The 17,193-nt window shown below is 32.7% G+C and overlaps 1 protein-coding gene across 1 annotated transcript in view; it reads right to left on the bottom strand.

The window, feature by feature from the left end:
- Nucleotides 1-17,193, bottom strand: part of LOC148313120 (adenylate cyclase type 6-like) — a gene marked incomplete at its 5' end in the record, with an annotated part of 129,542 nt that overhangs the window by 31,822 nt on the left and 80,527 nt on the right. Inside the window, 4 exons of the mRNA XM_088267706.1 lie at nt 2,449-2,593; nt 4,518-4,676; nt 5,858-6,004; nt 15,472-15,564. Of these exons, the coding sequence (XP_088123832.1) occupies nt 2,449-2,593; nt 4,518-4,676; nt 5,858-6,004; nt 15,472-15,564 (544 nt within the window). The remainder of the gene's footprint in view (nt 1-2,448; nt 2,594-4,517; nt 4,677-5,857; nt 6,005-15,471; nt 15,565-17,193) is intronic.

The raw sequence follows: 17,193 nt of genomic DNA on the forward strand, positions 1-17,193 counted from the left end.
ATGCTCATATAACTTCCCTTTTCTCCCTTCAATAATATAATATATGGTCACGTATATTTATATGCAAATTTTGTAATAAATATATCCACATTTGCAGTAGATGTTCACATATGTTACTTCTCAATTACAATGTCTGCATCAGTACAATACACAGTGGAATTTTGCAATACCACGCAATATGGTATTTCAAATTTATATTTGTCGCTCCATGCAATTTGAAAGGGATTACAATTAAATTGCGAACCAATATCCATTGTTCTTCAATATATATTGAAATTAACTCACTAACAATCACGCCGCTTTTTTAGGCAGAGATAATAGAACGTCACACCAATCTTTTTTGCAAACAATTCATATCACAAATCCGCTGATTATCACTCCTGACTCCTGGTCTGACCACGCCCGAGTATTTAAAATCATACCAAGTTCCTCGAACTCCCTCTGCTTCTTTTCGCATATTTTGAGCATATTCGCCTCATTAATATGTTTTACTGTCCTATATTCACTCATTCGTTCGACATGTCCAAACCATCTCAACAATCTTCTCTTAATTTTATCGATAAGGCTTATAATTTATTATTAGATTAAAACCAATGTTTTTAACTTTTCCACTTTTTTATTTGACCAGCGACCGAGTTTCGTCGTTACCGACATCACCAGTCTGATGATGTCGGTAACGACGAAACCCGGTCGCTGGTCAAATAAAAAAGTGGAAAAGCTAAAAATATTGGTTTTAATCTAATAATAAATTAAAAATGCAATTCCACCACGAAGTGTCAGTGGATAATATAAATCTAGATAAGGCTTATCTCAGTCTGGCATTCGTTCCATATATTACCATTCAAACATCTACTATACATCGTTTTTCCATACATTTGTCTGAGAAATCGCATTTCGAATGCATTCAGTTTATTTTATTCTCATTTTGCCAACTTCTTTCTTCACTTCAATACCAAACCATCTCAATGCACTTTTCATAATATTATCGATAATGCTTATTTCAAACATGCATTATTTCAGTATTCGAACATCTATCATACATCGTTTTGCAGCACATTTGTCAGAGGGATCGCATTGCGACTGTCTTCAGTCTGTTTTCTTATGCTAACTCCATGCTTCGTTTCCATACACAGGGGTTGGAACCAGGACTCTGTTGTGTACTGCCAGTTAAGCTATGAATATATATTAGTCGTACAGGAGAAAGTGACCAACTGCCAAAACGTAAAATGTTCAGAAGGGCTATTTAAGTCACTTTTACTTGGCAAGAAAATAAACATCAATTCAGTTAGTCATTCTTATACTTTTAATATATTATACTTCCAAGTTATAAATCCTTTGGGATTTTTTTCTGTGCAATATGAAGCTAGTAAGATATCAAATAGTCAATGATCACGTTATTGTAAAAAGTGCACTTGGTCACTTTCACCTGTATGACCACGATATGTATTGTGACAATAAATAATCTAGGTGATGCGACGTAGAAATATAATAGTAATAGGTTTTAAAACTAATTAACGATAAGTGAATAAAGGAAATTGTAAAAGAAAAACACTTGTTTTTTTTAGTTATATATTTTTTTATTATAAAGACTGGTTTCGGAAGCTATGCTTCCATCTCCAGGTCCAAATACATTTAGTTTGTATTTAGACCTGAAGATAGCTTCCGAATCAAGTCGTTATAATAAAATAAATAAAACTCATTCATTCACTCAAATCCTTATCGGCACCCCAATGGTGCATAGGGCACTGCATCATACAAGTTTTTGCAGTGTTATCTTGATCGTTAACACATCAAGGAATGGTGATCAGCCCTTCGCTTCAGGTATCAGTCCAAGGTAATATTGAATGTACCAAATATTTGAGTGAAAAAATCATTTGTATTTATTTGACCCACCCCTTGTAATCGAACCCGTGACCTCCAGAACAGTAGCCTAGCGTGCTGACCATCAACTACGGAGGCGGACATAATGTATATATCTCAAACGGTAAAAAACAATTTTTTTTTATATATTTTTTTCGTGAATGTTTTTCGCAGATACTTTGTGGCACATTTTATAAACTTTATAAAATTAAACAACTCTGTTTTTACCACAACCTTGTCATCATCAGGGCTTATTAAATTCTAAAACATTAAAATAATCATAATTAATTACATTCCCTTACCAAAAATTTCAAGGTGTGGAAGTTTTTGGTAAGGGAACGCAATTAATTATGAGTATTTTAATGTTTTAGAATTTTATAAACCCTGATAAACCTTGTCATGTTCTTGTCGAAACCGGTAGGTTCAAGCGTACTAATAATAAAAAAGTGGTCAAAACAAAGTTGTTGAATTTTATAAATTTTATTTATAATTTAATAATGTTTTACCACAAAGTAAATGGTGAAATAATAAATAAAATATGAATAAAAGAATATAACACCAGTGAAAAATGTGTATTGTATGGCTTACCGCACGGCAGGTGTCGTCAGGAACAATGAGGTAAGTCTCGATATTGTGGTCCTTCAAGTAAGAGTTCCTCTCTCCTCCGTTTCCGGGTTCAACTTTGTACTCATCTCCCAGACATTTATACGTCTCCTTGGTAATATGCACTCGCCTGGGGAAAAAATTCAAGGATTGAAAAAACAGTTCGAAAACTTGTTTTTATCATGCTTTAAAAAAAAAGCTTTTCCATCCAACCAATTATTTCAGGAAGCTGAACTTTTGGAGCTACAAGAAATCTATTGCCAAAAGTGTTCAAAATATATTTTTAAACGCCAACATTTATTCTCTAAAAATATTAATAGATCTAGCCAAAGAATAATTTATTGACTAGAAATCCCATTTTGTAAATCCAGACTCGCGCAAAAATACTCATTTTTCATCTCTCCAAAACTGTTGAATTCATTCCACTAAGACTATATGTTAGACATTAATTACCTAAGATTGCGATTTAAAGTTTCGCTAAAGTACCTTATTTTTTTAAACCTGTAACTTATAAATTTAAAAATTTCATTTTATTTTTTGTTTTCTGTAAAATATTTTTAATTAAAATTAGCACATTTAATCTAATTTTATTTCTGATATCTATTGTATTCTTGCCAGTGCCCTTTTATTATAACCTAAAATAAAATGTATACTTTATCATATTTGATATTTGCAAAGTGTACAGCTGAAGTATACAAACAGATTATTAAAACAGGCATAAATATGTATCAATACTAGCGGCAGCCACTTGACGTATATAATCTTTTTCAATTTATAAAAAAAAAATGTTAAGGTCCAAATAAAGATTTCCACTACTCATTTTTTTTATTTAGAAAATAAAAATAGTAAATAAAATTGGATGATTAATTTTGAGCCACCGTGAATCTGTTTGTATACTACAGCTGTCTAGTTCACATATCGCTCACTCCTTTCAAGAACGTCATAAATCAAAAATCGTAAAATTACAGTTGTGCATGTTTTCGGAATGTCCGGCAAGTGCACTACATCACAGCAAAAGCGGCATATTTTTAACTTAATATTTACCCGCTACAGGGCAGAAAGTGTTGTTTTTGCGTTTTGAAGAAAAGGTATTGTTTAATTATTTTTTAAAATATATTAAATATTTTTCAAATGGAGAAAAACCTTCAGGTTTTATGATTATTTTTAATACATTGTATTATATTTTTAAACGTTAAAAACGTTCTCCTGAAAAATCAAGTTTTTTGATTTATGACGTTCTTGAAAGGAGTGAGCGATATGATAAATATGATTGACGTACGACGTCATTTACATTTGTTATCATTTTTTGAGACGGTGATTAATTTTGTGCCAACCTGTACCTATAAGAAGATCATTCCAAGTTTTCCTCATTCCTTGTTCTCAAATCTGGGTATTTACACATACATATATACAAATAATAATAAAAATACAATCTAAAGAATGTACAAGGTAAAAAAGAACTTGGTCATAAATTAAAATCGATGTGTTTTATTGAAACAGTTAACACAAGACCCCTCAAGGTAACCCTGAAGGACGCACACCCCCAGGCAAACCTCCGAAAAGATGGAAAGACAGCTGGGAGTCAACATCCCAAGAGCGACATGCGGAGGCACAAACAGATCCCTAGGATCTACAAAATGAAGAAGAAGAAGAAGAGTTAACACAATAATGTGGTGGACATTTAACGAAAATCAACGTATTAATAACTACTTCTACTACTACTGCTACCATCACGCCTTTTCTCCGCAGGGGTAGGCAGAGAGGATGTCTCTTCTGTCCTGGCATACACTTCCGCCTCCTTCACATCCAAACATCTAGTCATACATGCCCTCCGATTTCGCAGACTTTTGACACAGCCAGATTTTAGGTTCTGATTGATCTGATCGTGCCAAGTCTTTTTCGGTCGTCGGTTAAGAATATTTTGAAAATTGTATTATATGTACAGTCCCTCATTACCCTATAACCACTGCGGGTGGATGGTAGGTTCAGAAAACAATTATTCTAACATACCCAAAAACGTGGTGAAGGATATATTTTATTGTAAATCAGCTTACCCGGGTAGACCTCCGCTCTCCATGTAATTGGCCAAAGTGACGTCATTGGACCAGACGTCAAACTGCCACTTCCGTAGTCCAAGCACCCCGCAGTGCACCCTCCCCGTGTGGATGCCAACTCTCATGTTGATGTTGACGGCCATCACTTCACGTACCAGTCTGAAAGAAACATGCTTTTGAATATAACAGGTAATAACATGTCCCGGGTTTAACGTACGCACTTTAACAAGTAACTGATTTTGTAGATTGAACCAAATTTGTTTTATGTTACTCTAATAGCGAGTGTTTTTGCCTATAATTTTCACTCATGAATTACATGAAATGAATAAATATATAATAAAACCCTTATCCGCACCCCAATGGTGCATAGGGCACTGCGTCATATAAACGCAGTGTTATCTTGATCGTTTACACATGAAGGAAAGGTGATCAGCCCTCCGCTTCAGGTACCAGTCCAGGGCAATATTGAATAAATATGACAGTGAAAAAATCACTTATATTTATTTTACCCCCTTTGGGAATCGAACCCGGGATCTCCAGAACGGTAGCCGAGCGTGCTGACCATTATACTACGGAGGCGGACACATGAAATTAGTAACATTAAACATAAAGAGTAAATCCACTCACGAGTGGGCATAGGCTATGAAACTTATAAAGTTGAAGCCTGAGTAGGGACATGATAAGTGGTGTTGCATAAGCCGTAGCTAGATTTCAAAGTCACTTGGACATTTTAAACTTTGGCATACTACTCAATATTATCATGTTCTTCGTATAAAACAAGGGCCCATTCAAAAAGGTTAAAAATATCACCCATTTACCAATTTCTAATAATGAGCCGCTTAGATTCACAGAAATAGTATGAAATTAAAATATTTGTGTAAAAAATAATTTAAAAAATCTCTCTTTTATTAAAAAAAAATAATGGCTATATGTATCAAAGTTTAAGCCAGTAGTTAACGTCCATTGTAATGCGCACCAGGTATCGAAAGGGTAAATAAACGTAGGTATTGTCATATAAGAGTTTCTGCTCAATAAAAAGCTTCTTTTCATCTCACCAATAGATGTCTCTAGTAAAGTTCAAGTGATTCAATAACAATGTCTCGAAATTGGTTCATTTATTTAGAACTTCCAAGAATTTAAGTAGTGTGGTCGTCAATAATGAGTAGAATTGGTGAATGTTACACGTGTGTAACATTCACCAATTCTACCCATTATTGTCATTCTGTCTGTGTCGTCAGCCACGTAAATGCCCAGACTTCCATTTTCTTCTTCATCTTTGGTGAGATGTAGAAAAATATTTAGTATTTCTGCCCACGTATTGAGAATATAAAGAAACTCACGCTATGGCATCTATCATGTCCAGGCCCATTTCAACGCAGCACCTCGCATGGTCCTCCCTTGCCTCGGGCAGTCCACTCACGCAATAGTAACAGTCCCCCAGCAGCTTTATGCGGAGGCAGTGATGTTCAGCAGCGAGACGGTCGAACCTACACGACAATAATTATTTTATTTTTATTTATTTTTTTATTTACATAAATTATTTACATTTATTTAAAAGAACAATTATACAACTATGAGTTCTTTTTACAAACGTTTTTTCTTGTTTTTATCTATTTTAACCTAATATACACACAAAAAGAGAAAAAAAAACAACTATACAATTTTCATAGAATTAACACTGGATCATTTACCCATTCCTTTATTTTGCCTTTGTTCCGAATATTATTTTGACCTCTAACCTCCGTCGAGTTGTAAAAGAAAAACACTAGTTTTTTTACCACTTCAGTTTATTTTATTTACTAAGCAAATAAAAACCTATCAGCGATAGCTAAACTAGGCAGTACACAAAAAAGTCCTGGTTCCAACCCTAATGTATGGAAGTGAAACATGAAGTTGGCAAAAGAAGGATGAAATTAGACTGAATGCAGTCTAAATGCGATATCTCAGAAAAATATGCGACAAAACGATGTATGATAGATGTTCGAATAGCGAAATAAGGAAGGAATGCAAAGCTGAGATAAGCATTATCGATCAAATTAAGAAAGGTGTGTTGAGATGGTTTGGGCATGTAGAACGAATGAGTGAGGAAAGAACGGTAAAACAAATTTATGAGGTGAATATAATTGGAAAAGGGAGCAGAGAAAGACCGAGAAAAACATGGCACGATCAGGTATATCAAATACTTGTATGCGGTCAGGTAAGGAGTCGAAATAATCGGTGGGTATGTATGAGGAGATGCATGAACGTGGAAGAGGCGAAGAATATTTGCAAAGACGGAGTGGTGTTAAGTTCTATTCTAAGCAGAGTGATGGTTAGTTCGTTAGTTTAGTTAGAGTTTATTTTAGTATGACGACTAGTTTCGGAAGCTATGCTTCCATATTCAGGTCTTAATATAAACTAAAACATAATTAATAATTATCTGTTCTATAAATTAAGAGTAGGGTAAGTTAAAAAAAGTAAACTCCAGCCGCGGTTTGCCAATCACTGTTATGTTTAAGAAATTTTTCTAACAAAGATTTTTTCCAATTAAATTTTCAATATGAGGTTTTCGTTAGGATAACGGTATATATTTTGTACACTAGACTGCTATAACCACACTAACTTTTAAAAATTCACGTGCAGTGTAGTAAGTACACGTGAAAGAGGTGAAAGATTAAGAGAAAATTAATGTGAGAGACAGAGAGAGAAAGAGAGAACATTCCAAAAGATATACAACAATTGAGAGGGTTAAGTTAAAAATATAAACTAGAGTGGTAAAAAACAAGTGTTTTTCTTTTAAAATGGATCATTCTGATGATGTGTTATTATTGACTAATAAATTAATATGAAAAATCACACGACTATCGGTAACATTCTTATTGAAATCGGTAGAGAAGTAAGGTAGATATGAAGGTTTAAACTTTAGATATTTTAATAAAACGAAAAACGGACACCGCATACGTCATAAAATTTTACATCATCGGGTGTATTATGGGGCGTAACCCTTTATGTATGTGCGTTATAGGGCTGTTATAGTTGTAGTGTAGATTCGTTTCTGTTACGTCATTCGTTACCAACTTAAGAAAACAACGTTATTACTAAGGCGAATTTTGGAAAAGAAAATGAAATATATGAAAAACATATCTATCTATCGGTGCGTATGTATGAGGAGATGCATGAACGTGGAAGAGGCGATGAATGTTTGCAAAGACAGAGTGGTGTGGTGGTGGTTAGGTTAGATTAGGTTGAAATGAAATATTGATTATTTCGGTTGTTATAAACACAAAACGAGTCATACACAATCCTTCATAGGTTTAGTATGTTAGATATTAGATATTCCTCCCGAGTGATAATATTCTATTCCATCATGTCTGCCGTGAATGTCGAAACAATAAATAAAATACAATAAATATTAATATCAGAGAGACCGGCATCCAAAGTAGCAGGGGTCAGTAGGGAAAACGTGCCTCTTTCCCCACCTATGAGCTATACCATGAAAGCCTTAGATTTTGTACCAGACTTGTACACGAGCACTTCCCGGAAATGTCGTGTAAAGCGGACATGAAAAATTGGGTCGCGAAGAATTCAAACGTTCGTAATCTTGGTAGGAAATAAAAAGAAGGATGCGTAAATAAAGCGCCAATAGCTTATAAATGAAAGAGAAAAACATGTAGATAAATAAACATTAAAAAAATACATATTTTGTATATTAAAAGCATTGATAACTTTGTGGTATGGTAAAAAAAACACTCTCCTCATTCAACGTTCACTTTGGGTAATACCACATTTATAAACACTTATTCGTAACTATCGGTTTAGGAATAATCATTCCATCATCAGGTCATTCAAATAAAATTATTAAGATTTGACATTTGTAAAAAAAAAAATTGAATGAGAGGAGGAAACAAATGAATCACAATGAGAATTTTTTTTAGAAGTGGACTCGAAGTTAAATTTAGTTGGTTATTTATTATGGGTATGTCTTTATTGATTGCTTTACTTATTTTTTTTTTCTAGATTATCTAAACATAGACCAGTTTCATTTGCATCTAACATTTCTATACCCGTTGATGTATTAAAATTATGGTCTTCAGATATACGATTAGCGAATTCCGAAAAATTATTATTACTAAGGCACCTTAGATGTTCTTTAATTCGGATATTGAATTTATGCGATGTTTCTATGTAAAAAGCTGGATAATTTGAACAATTTAATATATTGACCCCAGAATGATTCAATTTATCTTCTTTATCTTTAAAATTTAACAACAGTTTTTGTATATTATTGTTTGTATAAAAAGCTGGACGAATTTTTTTCGTAAATTATTACAAATGGTATTTACAACATTTTGAGTGTATCCAAATACTTGTTCACAAAATCTGGATTATCGCCTATGACGGTCGTCAGCCCCGTAAATGCCCAGACTTCCATATTCTTCTTCATCTTTGATGAGATGTCAAAAATAATATGAAAATAACTCCTGTAATTGGAGATAATCCAGATTTTGCGAACAAGTATTTGGACACACTCAAAATGTTGTAAATAAATTGTCTGGTCAAATTATAAGCTTAAATAATAAAAATGAAAATGGTATTTTCTGGCGTTTCTCATGTGTGTGATTATAATCCAGGATTCGGACCTCACATACTAATATAAGAGTCTCTGCTTAATAAAAACGCTTCTTTACATCTCACCAATAGATGTCTCTAGTGAAGTTCTAGTGATTCAAGAACAAGGTTTCTAAATTGGTTCATGTGTACAGAACTTCCAAGAATTTGAGTAGTATGGTTGTCAATAATGGGTTGAATTGGTGAATGTTACACGTGTGTAAAGTGATCACTTAAATCAGCCCATGACGGTCGTCAGCCCTGTAAATGCCCAGACTTCTATATTCTTCTTCATCTTTGATGATATGTCAAAAAATAATATGGAAATGGTATTAGTAAATTAATTTATAAGCTAATATTTTTTATTTTATCACGATTATCTTATTTCCATGCGTGAAAACTAATAATTCCAAACATTAATAAATATGTATGTATATCTATACTTCGAACGCTTGCACATTTATAAAATAAATTTTTGATGCATAGAAATTGATTGAATAATAATAAAATTAATGTTTAAAACCGACTCCAAAATAAATCTCCTTATCATCCACATTTTATTTTGTCTAATATAACTTTAACGTGGTATTACACAATGTAAATAATGAGTGTTAAAGAAGTTACATGTCGCTCACTCCTTTCAAGAACGTCATAAATCAAAAATCGACAATTTTCAGTTGTACATATATTCGGAATGCCTAGAAAATGTACTATATCCCAGCAAAAGTGGCATATTTTTAACTTAATATTTACCCGCTACAGGGCAGAAAGTGTTGTTTTTGCATTTTGAAGAAAAGGTATTTTTCAATATTTTTTTTAAATATCCTAAATATTTTTCAAATGGAGAAAAAACAGTCAGGTTTTACCAACAAAGATCTGTTGCACAGTAAAAAGTTCAATAAGTGGCTTGATATTTATTTTTAATACATTGTGTTTTATTTTTAAACATTAAAAACGTTCTCCTGAAAAACAAGTTTTTTGATTCATGACGTTCTTGAAAGGAGTGAGCCATATATAACCATAGCACAATGTTAATATTGCTTTTATATAAACATTTTTAAAAAGTTTACAAATGCTATACCAATTGAATGAAGAGATTATTATTTTTATTTTAATTTTAATTGCCATGTTCAATTGCAATCAATGAATTGTTAAATTACCAACTTTTCACCGAACATATCGTAGGCGTACAGGAGAAAGTGACCAACTAACAAAACTTAAAAAGTTCAGGAGGGCCTTTTAACCGTTTTTACACTTTTGTCATCAATGCAGTTAGTCATTTTTAACAAGTCAACATACTATACTTTTAAGTTTAAAATCACTTTGGGATTTTTTCCAGGTCAACATTAAGCTAGTAAGATGTCAAACAGCCAGCAATCACTTTTTTTCAAAAATGCACTCGTCAATTTCTCCTGTATGAGGACGATATATTTTAACTAAACCTTAAATTTATAGTATATTCTCTCTCTAACTAACTAACTAACTAACCATCACGCCGCTTCCCCGCAGGGGTAGGCAGAGAGAATAGAACGATACACCACTCTGTGTTTGCAAACATTCTTCGCCTCTTCCACGTTCATGCATATCTCCTCATACATACCCGCCGATTGTTACGACTCCTAACCTGACCACTTTCAAGTATTTGGGATACCTGATCGTGCCATGTTTTTCTTGGTCTTCCTCTGCTCTTTTTTCCACTTACATTCGCCTCATAAATTTGTTTTACCGTTCTTTCTTCACTCATCCGTTATACATGTCCTCAGCACACCTTTCTTAATTTTATCGATAATGCTTATCTCAGCTTTGCATTCCTTCCTTATTTCACTATTCGCACATCTATCATACATCGTTTTGTCGTACATTCTTCTGAGAGATCGCATTTCGACTGCATTCAGTTTACTTTCATCCTTTTTTTGCCAACTCCATGTTTCACTTCCAAACAATAGAGTTGGAACCAGGACTCCGTTGTGCACTGCCAGTTTAGCTTCCGCTGATTACTCTCTCATGTAACGAAATATGCCGAATGAACGTTATGGGTCCTTGAAATTTTACACTCAATTCTCTACCAAATATAGACTTTCGAAGATTCGCCCTGAAAATTTTAAAGCTACTTATTATTATTTACGAGAGTTGAAAATCTTGCTAACGCACATAAGAGCTCATTGGTGAAATTAAGTGGAATATGTGTAACAAGTATTTTGCAAGTCTTGTGGAACTGTAAAAGATACTATCGTTTAAAATCCGCTGAAATTATGTGAAGAGACTTAAGTAATTATGTACTTACTCACTAACTTAACGAATTATGTAGGCACTTTAATACACGCCTATGGTTTTCTCTACCACGAGCCAATCAACGCCATAATCCTCTAAAATGAAATTCCTCAAATCAAAAAGCTTAAAATATATCCTCTTGAACAACATTAAGAGGATCGAAGAATCGGGAAGATGTGTGCTAATTTACTAACTAACAAACCATCACGCCGCTTCCCCGCAGGAGTAAGCAGAGGGAATAGAACGCCACACCAAGCTGTCTCTGCACACACTCTTCGCCGCTTCCACATTCATACATTTTCACATTATTACACGCCGATTATTCCGACTCCTGACCTGACCACTTTTAATCATGCCAAATTTTCCTCGGTCTTCTTCTGCTTCTATTAACAATATTCACATCATTTTTTTATGTATCCTTTTTTCACTCCTTTGTTTCACATGCCCAAATCTCAACATACCTTTCTTAACTTTATCGACAATGCTTTTCTCTGCCTTGCATTATTTCCTTATATCACCATTCGAACATTTATCATAGAACGTTTTGCCGCACATTCGTCTAAGAGAATGCATCCCGACTGCATTTAGTCTACTGAAATTTTGCATTTCAATGGGAAACCAATAGTAAAAGCATTTCTCCCCACCGCCGGCACATTCCTTCACAAAAGTGATAATTCAATGTTTTGGCTTGCTTTCTTTAACTTTGCGTATAATCAATAAGCAGTAATCCACCCTTTCTCAAATATGGCAGCGTCAATGGAAATATTTTATGCAGTAAACCCAATTTACACACAATCTAAAATAAACAAAAAAATTACAACAATTTGTTTTTGTCATTTACATTCATCCTTCTTTTGAAAAAAATGTGCAAAGCAAATAAATACATTGATTTTTTAATGATGCACTATCATAAAATACACTGAATGCGTTTAGTGATACTTTTCATAAAATAACTGTTCTGATGTTTAATATTTTAGGGAAAGGATCAGTTTTTTTTGTATAATTTTCCAAAAGTGGAAAAGGATTTTAATTTTTTTTATAAGTTTTCTTTAAAAATTTGATTGAGTTTGAAAATTTATTGTTGACAATTGAAAATGTGACGCGCAGAATGAACAACTCGGATTTATTTAAACGAGCAGTTCAAACTATAAACAGAGGTAGAATAATACTTTTTTTCCAGTCGAGTAAATACATTTTAAGGATGATGTTGTTGAAATAATGAGGTCGTTCCGTCGAACCGAACCTTTATTATTTTTTTATATTATGGTTGAAAAAAAATATAACTCTTATATTTCAGTTGAAAAAAAAAACACTTATAAAGGTATACTGTTTTTAAAAATGATGCAGAATGCATCGAAACACGTGTCACAAAACATTTGAATATATAGTGATTTTTACCATGTAAAATTTATTAAAAATGGACATTTCTTGAATGTTTTTCGCAGATACTTTGCGGCACAGTTTATAAACTTTATAAAATATAACCACTTTGTTTATCAAATTTTCAAATGGTGTACGGAGTGCGTGGAAGTTTTTGGTATCGTAAAGGAAGGGATATTAACTATAACCTAACTAAGAGTATTTCAATGTTTTAGAATTAGTACATAAACCCTGATGATGACAAGGTTCTTGTCGAAACCGGTTGGAAAAAGTGTACCAGTAAAAAGTGGTTAAAACTTAGTTGTTTTACAACATTTTGAGCGTGTTCAATTACTTGTTCAGGAGTTAAGAAGAATTACAAGAGTTATCTTCATTTTATTTTTTGACATCTCATCAAAGATGAAGAAGAATATGGAAGTCTGGGCATTTACGCGGCTGATGACCGTCATAGGCTGGTTTAAGTGAACACTTTACACACGTGTAACATTCACCAATTCTAGCCATTATTGACAACCACACTACTCAAAAAAGAAACGCAGTGCTTGACTTCACTTAGACTTCACTAGAGGCATCTTTGGCAGTATAAAGGAAGCTTTTTGTTTAACATAAACTCTTTTATGTGTATGTGAGGTCCGAATTCTTGATCATATTCACATACTTGAGAAACGCTAGAAAGCATTGTTTTCTTTTTTATATTAAAATCTCGATTATCTCCAATTCGGAGTTATTTTTTCAAATACTGTGAACAAATTCTAACTGGAGATAATCCAGATTTGTGAAGTATTTGACACATTTAAAATATTTTAAATTATTTCTTTATCATGAAAATTTTACAAAATAAGTTATATTTTTGTTAATATCAGATAACTTTTATTCGTTTATCATTTATCCAAGCTGATGACGGTCGTTAGCTTTATAAATGTTTAGCGTTATATTTCATATTCTTGTTCATCTTTGTTGAGATGACAAAAACAAATTGTTGTAATTTTTTGTATATTTTAGATTGTTTGTTTTTCGAGAGTGTAAATTGGGTTAACTGCATAAAATATTTCCATTGGCGCTGCCATATTTGAGAAAGGGTGGATTACTGTTTATTGATTATACGCGAAGTTAAAGAAAGCAAGCCAAAACATTGAATTATCACTTTTTTGAAGGAATGTGCGGGCGGTGGGGAGAAATGCTTTTACTCTTGGTTTCCCATTGAAATGCGATAATTGGCCTGTCTGTCAATATAAACGCGTCGATGGGATACACAATTAAAGTAAAGGAAACGTCCTTGCAAAAAAATACATTTTTATTCATACAAAAAAAGTTTATCTATATTTAAAAAAAAACTATATTTAATTTTTAACTTTAATGTATTTAATTTTTACTCACGTAATATAAAGTGATTTCTTGTACATTTTTGAGATCTCAATATTACGACTTTATTCATAGGTTAGTTTATTGATCACTTTACACGTGTGTGATATTCACCGTTCTGCCAGAGGCAGACAAAATCGTTTTTTCGTAGTCTAACGCTAAATGATTAAAGACAATTTAATGTGTGTTTAGGATTTTTTGTAAAAGAAACGTCTAACTTTCCGAAAAAAGATATTCCTGTCGTAAGTATGATACCCTTTGATAATTACGGAGAGGAAAGGCGTTTGGGTAGAAAAATACCGGGAAAATAGGGAGGTAGGAGCGTTTAAATCAAAATCTAATATTTTTGTAATAAAATGTTTTCTAGGGAAGGTTGCGTATTCTGAAACCTTAAAAATAAGCATTTCGAATTTTGGAACCCTGAGTACTATGAAGTTTAATAAAAAAGTAGAAAAATAACAATAACAATAACATATGTTTTTCCACTATCAGTTACGACAAACCCTGGTCGATCTTCAAACAAAATAAATCATAAATTCTTGTATTTGTTTTATTATATAAAATGCAGTTTTACCTAGAAATATCAGTATACGACAAAAATCCAAATATATTAAAAAAAAAAATTAATCCACAAAACTGAATTATCATTATCATATAGCGAAAATATAATGTTTAAAGTGAATTCCTATGTAAAATATACGTGGAATTAAAAAATAAAGGTAGTCAATTCTTATCCCAGCCTAATACTGACTTTCCCATACTGATGTACAGTAGAAGAGGTCCTTAATCAACATTTCCAGAATTAAATAAACATATATATTTAAATCACATGCAAAATCCATTTCTAAGATATAATTATATCACATCATGGTTAAAACCTTTACTTTCATGTAATTATTATTGTAAAACAATACTTAAAGTCATTCAATTTAAATTAATTTTATCAGAAACTTATATTAAATCATAGTTTTCAACTCCTGCCTTGTTGTGTTATAATATAGAATTTAGTCTAGCCTCACATCAGTCTGACGATGTCGGTTACGACGAAACCCGGTTGCTGGTCAAATAAAATTCATGTCGAAAAAATTACGTTGTTATTTTATTATATAAAATGCAGTTCCACCAAGAAATGCCAGTACAAAATTTAAATCTATACATCCTAATGTTTTTTATAATACTACTTGATAAATAATAGTTTTACTTCGTATTTTCCAAGTGAAATCGAAATTAAAAATGGTTAGTTATTATTTAGAAGTGACTGCTAAAACAAGAAATGAAAATATATATTTTTTGGATTATTTTAGGCTACTGCTTGGTTGGAATCAACTCTTACAATACATAATGAAAATCTCACCTAGCGAAGAGCTCATTGAGCAAACGGACCAACTCCTCAGCGGTGCATTGTGTAGATAGGCTCGTAAATCCACAAATATCAGCGAACAGAATGCTGTAACAAGAATTAAATGATTATAATTTTGAGCTTACACAATGTATGCTGGAGTCGATTTCGATAAAATGTTTAATATTTAAAAATAATTTTATCAAAATTGATATTAACATACATGTTCTAAGACGAACTTCCACGGAAGAAATATTCAACAAATTACAACCTATGACAGTCGAACAACTATATGCTAAAATTATCTCATTTATCACACTTAAGAATTACTCTCACATAACACAAAAAACACCTCCCAGGAAAGCACGCAAATCACAATTAACACACCTTATGGTATTTTACATAGAACATTAAGACCCAAAACATAATTAGAAAGAAATCAAACAATATCTACTAACTCTACTCTTTATTGATTTTCATGCAATAAAGTTATAAAAAACTGTGGTAATACCCGTAATTGCCCAAACTTCCATATTCTTCATCATCTATGTTGAGATATTAAAATATATATACATACTGAAGCTTATAATAGAATGGTATCACAAACAGAAACAAGGTAAACTTGAACCCAGCGTCAATTTAGTCGATAACAAAAGGCATTTCGTTCGTATTAACTTCTTGATTTTAATTTGAGATGTAAATGCTCTGGCAGTGATAGATTAAACAAGAAACTAATGAAGCATATGCTCCGGACCCTAGAAATTCAAAGTTTCGGAAGCCCGGTGAATATTTTGGAGATGGAATTATATCTAATTCATTTCCGAAGCACTAACTTTTCGTTTTGTAACTTACAAGTGGACTTTGAAATGAACGGAATCACGAAATTCAGAGCTGACAAGAATATAACTTGATATTTACGTATTGTAGATAACATTAGCGATGGTCAGCATGCTCAGCTATCGTACTAAAGGTCACTGATTTGATTCCCAGGGGGAGGGGGGTCAAATAAATATACATAAGTGATTTTTTCACTCTAATATTCATTCAATTCTAGCCTGGACTGGTACCTGAAGCGGAGGGTTGATCACCTTTCCTTCGTGTGTTAATAATCAAGATAACACAGCGTTTGTATGATGCAGTGCCCTATGCACCATAAAGTGCGGATGAGGGTTCGAAGATGAAAGTCAGGGCATTTACCGGGATTACGACCGTCATAGGGTTGGTTAAGTAACCACTTTATGCACGTGTGAAATTCATCAATTCTACCCATACTACTAAAATTCTTGAAATTTCTGGATATTTTGATCAAACTCAAAACACAGTGCTTGACTTCATTAGAACTTCACTAGAGACATCTATGGTGGAATGTGGAAAGCTTTAATTAAGCAGAGATTATTTCCATTTGTATGCGAGGTCCTAATCCTGGATTATATTCACATACTTGAGAAACGCCTGAGAACGTGATTTTCATTTTTTATACTTAACTTATTATTTGACCAGTTAATTTATTTACATCATTTGAGTGTGTCAAAATTCTTGTTCACAAATGTGATTTATCTATACTAAGGAGTCATTATTAAATCATATGAAATTATGAAGTGTTACAAAGTTAGTGCACTATCATTAAAATCACAAAAAAAAACAAGTTTTTTTTAACTACTTCTAACCCTTATCGACCAAAATCGCATGTGGTCGACATTTTGTGTAGTTGTGAATCTGTGAATAGAGTATTGTTTG

Source organism: Brachycentrus maculatus, unplaced genomic scaffold (genome assembly GCF_059751285.1).
Source record: "Brachycentrus maculatus isolate JH-2025_06_01 unplaced genomic scaffold, ASM5975128v1 h1tg000019l, whole genome shotgun sequence".
Lineage (NCBI taxonomy): Eukaryota > Metazoa > Arthropoda > Insecta > Trichoptera > Brachycentridae > Brachycentrus > Brachycentrus maculatus.